This window comes from Leptodactylus fuscus, chromosome 6 (genome assembly GCF_031893055.1).
Source record: "Leptodactylus fuscus isolate aLepFus1 chromosome 6, aLepFus1.hap2, whole genome shotgun sequence".
NCBI classification, from domain to species: domain Eukaryota; kingdom Metazoa; phylum Chordata; class Amphibia; order Anura; family Leptodactylidae; genus Leptodactylus; species Leptodactylus fuscus.
Window position 1 is genome coordinate 179203710 of NC_134270.1, and position 6005 is coordinate 179209714.

A 6005-nucleotide genomic window follows, 5' to 3' on the forward strand; every position below is an offset into this window, starting at 1 on the left:
TAGTGATGTCCTTTTAGGAGTTGTCTATTCTATGTATGTCTATGTGTGGCCACCCTGTGGTTGTGATGTGTATTGCAGTCTGTCAAGCATTGTGATAGCATGCAGTGATAATGTATTGAATTTGAATATAAAACAAAATTGGAGTCCTGAAAGGGAGTCTGTCAGCAGAACTATCCCCATTAAAGCCACAGTGCTGTTACCTACCTTAGGCTCACTGAATGAAAGTTGTTTTACCCTTCCATCGGTTCCTCCATTCCTAAGATCAGTGTTGTATGAAATTTATCATGTTGGAATCATGAAGGCACGGCCATTGCCCCGTCTCACCTTTCAGCCCCCAGTCTGTCCTACCTTTCATGTCATCGACACTGCCTGGCTTTGTCAATCATTGCAAGGAGACCAAAAAAGAGGGACCGACCGGGCACTGGAAGACGCAACTGCTCAGTGAGATGAGAGCGATAGCACCGCCTTCATAGCTCCTGCATGCTCATTTGCATATTCACCATAAAACTGATATCTTAGGAATAGAGAAGCATTTTCAGTAGGGTTGAGCCGATCTTGAGATTTCAGAATTGTTTTTAAAATTCGATTTCTGATTATTTTCCATCCGAACCCGATCCTGATCCCAATTCCGATCCTAATGCAAGTGAAACGGATTTTTTAATGATAGAAAATCGTATTTTAAAAACAATTCTGTTCACTACACAGCGTGGAGTCCAAAAATTGAAAGCTTCAATTTTTGGACTCCACGCTGTGTTGTGATTAAAGAATCCCCCGGCTACTTAGTCCCTCCTGCTGTCCAGTTACCTGCACAGATCCGCTGCCACTGACGATCCATGCTGCTCTCGCTCCTCTTCTCTCTAATTCACATGCCTGCAGATCGCCATGCCCGCCCCCGCTTCCCTAGGCTAGTGTTACTGATGCTGGGAGTAGGCGGGGCTTGTTGTGGCTTAGGAGAGTTTGGGCGGGTACAGGGCGGGGAGAACCGCAATGTGTTCACGCCACAGTTGTTCCCGCAGCGATTTAGCGCAGCGGTTCTGGCCCGTGGGGCCTTAGCCTTAAGAGGGATCTTAAAAGTAATTTTTTTTTTGGTGGAATTTCTACAAATTTTGAAAATGAACATCAAATCCACAAATTATGAGAATTTAAAGACCCAAACTATGCCCTGAAACCTGCAGCAAAGAAATTCCCATGCATTGCACTTTTTTGCAGATTTTCTTTGTACGTGTCCGTGTGTCTCTCTAAAGAGATTTAAGTGTATGAAACAAGCTAAAAATAGGAAGTAGCCAGAAAAGTGAGAAAATTCATCCTTACATGCAACAAATGAGCACCAAAGTCAAAAGTTAATTAAAAGGGGATTTTTTTGGGGGGATAGGCATACCCAGATGTCCAACTCTATAACAATATAATGGCTGCCTCAAATCAGGCCTGTACCCAAAATAATAGGACTAAAAAATACTTTAAAGAGGACCTTTCACCCTCTGGGACACAGGCAGTTTCATACACCATTGAATTCAGTGCACTATTGGCTTTCACGTTCTGTTCACCCGGTGAAGAGCTATCAGTACCGGTACTGTAGCTCTTCACTGTCAGAAGGGCGTTTCTGACAGTCAGTCAGGAACGCCCTTCCTCACAGCAGTGTCTATAGCGCTGTACTGTGAGAGCCGGGAGGAACGCCCCCTCCCCTCCTGATAGTCCATAGATGAGCACTGGGCGGCGTTCCTCACCGCTCAGCATCATCGCTATAGACACTGCTGTGAGGAAAGACGTTCCTGACTTACTGTCAGAAACGCCCTTCTGACAGTGAAGAGCTACGGTACCGGCACTGATAGCTCTTCACCAGGGGCACAGATCGGGAAAGCCAATAGTGCACTGAATAGAGTGCACTGTCAGCTTTCTAGTGGTGTATTACACCGGATGTGTCCCAGGTGGTGAAAGTTCCTCTTTAAGTAACATAAAACTAACAATAATTATCACCAGTCGTCAGTCCTTAAGTCTAGTCATTACATTTATGGGAACTTTATAGCCAAGTATTAAGTTCAGATGGGAAGTCAACCATCTTTGGAGTCCACCATGTCAAGTCTTTGGAGTCCACCATGTCAAGTCTTTGGAGTCCACCATGTCAAGTCTTTGGAGTCCACCACATCAAGTCTTTGGAGTCCACCACATCAAGTCTTTGGAGTCCACCATGTCAAGTCTTTGGAGTCCACCACGTCAAGTCTTTGGAGTCCACCACGTCAAGTCTTTGGAGTCCACCACGTCAAGTCTTTGGAGTCCACCACGTCAAGTCTTTCGAGTCCACCATATCAAGTCTTTGGAGTCCACCACGTCAAGTCTTTGGAGTCCACCACGTCAAGTCTTTCGAGTCCACCATATCAAGTCTTTGGAGTCCACCATATCAAGTCTTTGGAGTCCACCATGTCAAGTCTTTGGAGTCCACCACGTCAAGTCTTTGGAGTCCACCACGTCAAGTCATTGGAGTCCACCACCAGGTTTTACTCTAGAGGTTTAAGGCACTCATGACTCCTCATTGAACGCCTTCTCGAATATGGACTGGATGGACCTCCAGAGATTATCCTTAAAGTCCCGAGCAATAAAGACATAGAGAAAAGGGTTAACACAACTGTTCATGTATGCCAGGGTGATGGCGATGGTAGAGCCAACGCGAAACACATCATGTGGATTATAATCTGTATTCAGTTCAAGGATGGAGAAGAGTTGATAGGGAAACCAGCAAACAAAGAAGCAAACGATCACCGTGATTATGACTTTGAAGGGCTTGGAGGAGGTGGTCATGCGTTTTCGATAGATTCGTAGGGCGATCACTGAATAACATGCAACAATGATGGTGAAAGGAATAACAAATCCCACGATGAATCTCATTGTGGTTCCAAATTTGTATTCAGCTATCTCTATGCTTAGTGACTCTCCGAATTTAAAGTTGCTAAAGCAACGTATGACATTGTCTTTCCGGTAGGTGTCCCTATAGATGAAGAAGGGTAGGCCACATGTAATAGACAGGACCCAAACAGCTATGACAACGAATAAAGCCAGTTTTGGTCTTCGGTAGTTTTGACACCAAACAGGGAAGAAAACCATGATGAAACAGTCTATACTGATGACGGCGAGAAAGAAGACACTGGCAGTCAAGTTCATAAATGTCACCATACTGCTCAGCTTGCACATGAAGGTCCCGAAGACCCAGAAGAAGTCATTCGCCAGATAGGTTATGCTCAAGGGGAGAAATAACGAGAAGGTGAAGTCAGCGATTGATAAGTTGAGGAACCAAATGACGTTGACTGTCTTCTTCATCTTGATTGTAAACCAGATGACCAGACCGTTCCCGGTAGTCCCCAGTAGAAAGACCAAAGTGTAGACCACCAAACTGAACCAAACCAGAGAAGGCATAACCTCATTATCATCAGATTTGGTGGAATTGCCGGTAGTGCTACTCGGGACTGTAACGTCGAAGGTCTGGTAGGCTGGTGTAATGTTCTTCATGACCTCAGTGATGGATGTTGAGAAAAAAAAAAGCTATAAATATAAAAATAAGCAAAAAATTGGTATTAAAATGACAATTCATCTTGTGTCAGCCGAGCGTATCGAGCATACAGAGACCCAACCATAGACTGTACCCTGCTATCAGTGTCTGGTAATGGTGGGGCCCCAAGGAGAACCAAGGAGGGCCCCTTGATATGATAAATGGGTACATGATATAATTAACCCCTTAGCTTTTTTTTGTTTGCATTTCATTGTCCTATTCCAAGAGTCACAGTTTTTTGGGGGGATTTTTATCAAAGTACGGTAGTCATTTCATGGCTTGTATTTTGCAGGATGAGTTGTGTTTTTCAATGTATATAGATGTAATGTTAGTAGTTATTACACGCTGCACTACGATATCTTGTCCTAGAATTCAAAAAAAACATTGTAACCTGTTAAGGAGAAGAAATGATGGTGGTAAAATGACAATTTTTGTTATTTTTAGGTAACTCACACAAATGGCCAAATTTATATCTTTTTTTCTTTGTGTTTTACTGCACTTGCACAATAGATGCTTCTTCAAAAAATCTGTCACCGTTTTCAAAGACCCGTTGCATTTCTCCCCCTGCTTATAGAGCTGTTTGAGGGCTTGTTTTTTGCCACATGAGCTGCATATTTTATTGGTACCATTTTTGGGTACGTATCACTTTTGGATGACTTCTTTTTTTATAGGTAAGACAAGCAAAAATGGTAATATTAGATTTTTTCACAATGTTAATTAAGTGTGGATTTAATGAAGTAATAATGTAAGGCTGAGTTCACATGTAGTATTTTGGTCAGGATTTTGAGGCCGTATCCATATGGGAGCCGGTCAGTTCTTTTTTCCGGGAGCCGTTTGTTCCAGCTCCTGGAAAATAGAACGGACATGCTCATCTGCAAATCTGCCTGAAGACACTCCCTCCACCTGACTAGGCCTAATCATTGCACTGCACCGGCATCAAGTCACAACTACCTGTTTTTTGGTCCGGAAATTGAGGCAGCTTCCGCCTCAGTTTCTGGACCAAGAAACCCTGTGTGCACTCAGCCTACATACCTCCCAACTTTTCAAGAACTGAAAGAGGGACAAAGTGTGCCCCGCCCACTTTTATGTTGACTCTGCCCATTCTCATTCATTTTTCATGTGTCCCCACACAATATAATCCTCCTACAGTCACCCGTAAATTATATGTCCCCCCTCCATCTCTCCCCCAGTTTCATGCACCCCCTCCATCTCTGCCCCCAGAATCATGTCCCCCCATCTCTGCCCCGGATTGATGTCCCCTCCATCTCTAACCCCAGTTTCATGCACCCCCTCCATCTCTGCCCCCAGAATCATGTCCCCCCATCTCTGCCCCGGATTGATGTCCCCTCCATCTCTGCCCCCAGTTTCATGCACCCCCTCCATCTCTGCCCCCAGATTCATGTCCCTCCATCTCTGCCCCCAGATTCATGTCCCCTCCATCTCTGCCCCCAGAATCATGTCCCCCCCATCTCTGCCCCGGATTGATGTCCCCCATCTCTGCCCCCAGATTCATGTCCCCCCCATTTCTACCACCAGTTTCATGTCCCCCATCTCTGCCCCCAGATTCATGTCCCCCATCTCTACCCCAGATTCATGTCCCCCATCTCTGCCCCCAGATTCATGTCCCCCATCTCTGCCCCCAGATTCATGTCCCTCTTCCATCTCTGCCCCCAGATTCATGTCCCCACATCTCTGCCCCCAGATTCATGTCCCCCCTCCATCTCTGCCCCCAGATTCATGTCCCTCCATCTCTGCCCCCAGATTCATGTCCCCTCCATCTCTGCCCCCAGATTCATGTCCTCTCCATCTCTGCCCCCAGATTCATGTTCCCCCATCTCTACCCCCAGATTCATGTCCCCCATCTCTGCCCCCAGATTCATGCCCCCACATCTCTGCCCCCAGTTTCATGTCCCCCCATCTCTGCCCCCAGATTCATGTCCCCCCATCTCTGCCCCCAGATTCATGTCCCCCTATCTCTGCCCTCAGATTCATGCCCCCCCCTTCAGATGCAGATCTGAGTTGAAATCAGGACATACCTCCCGCCAACTGGGACCGCGGGACAGGACACCGAAATCGTGAATGTCCCGTGGAAATCGGGACGGTTGGGAGGTATGAGCCTAATTATTATAGCAGTCACAGGCTTGACAACAGCGAATCCCAGTAACCCTGTGATTGGGTCTCAGTGGTCCCCGGGGCCACTTATGTCATTCCTGAGGCTCTAAGAGCCCAGAAGAGGATGTAGAACGCCGGGTGCTGCAACTGAGTCCAAGAAGGGTGATGAAAATGGTTTGTTACGTTTACTCCCCTCCCCTAAATCTCCACTTATTATACTCTTGAATTTGAACAAACCTTGGAATTTAATAGTGGTTTATGGGTGGCGAACCCAAAACCTTTTGGAAATATTTGGAAAATTCACAATGAACCCCGCTTGTTAAAAATTGGCTCAATGAACCCTAGCTAGAACAGA

At 45.9% G+C, this 6005-nt stretch overlaps 1 protein-coding gene across 1 annotated transcript; it reads right to left on the minus strand.

Annotated features, from left to right (window-relative positions):
- Positions 1-2514: 2514 nt before the first annotated feature.
- On the minus strand, positions 2515-3498 carry LOC142209896 (chemerin-like receptor 1). The gene has a single exon (XM_075278934.1). The coding sequence runs from the start codon at positions 3496-3498 to the stop codon at positions 2515-2517; it is 984 nt and encodes a 327-aa protein (XP_075135035.1).
- Positions 3499-6005: the final 2507 nt, after the last annotated feature.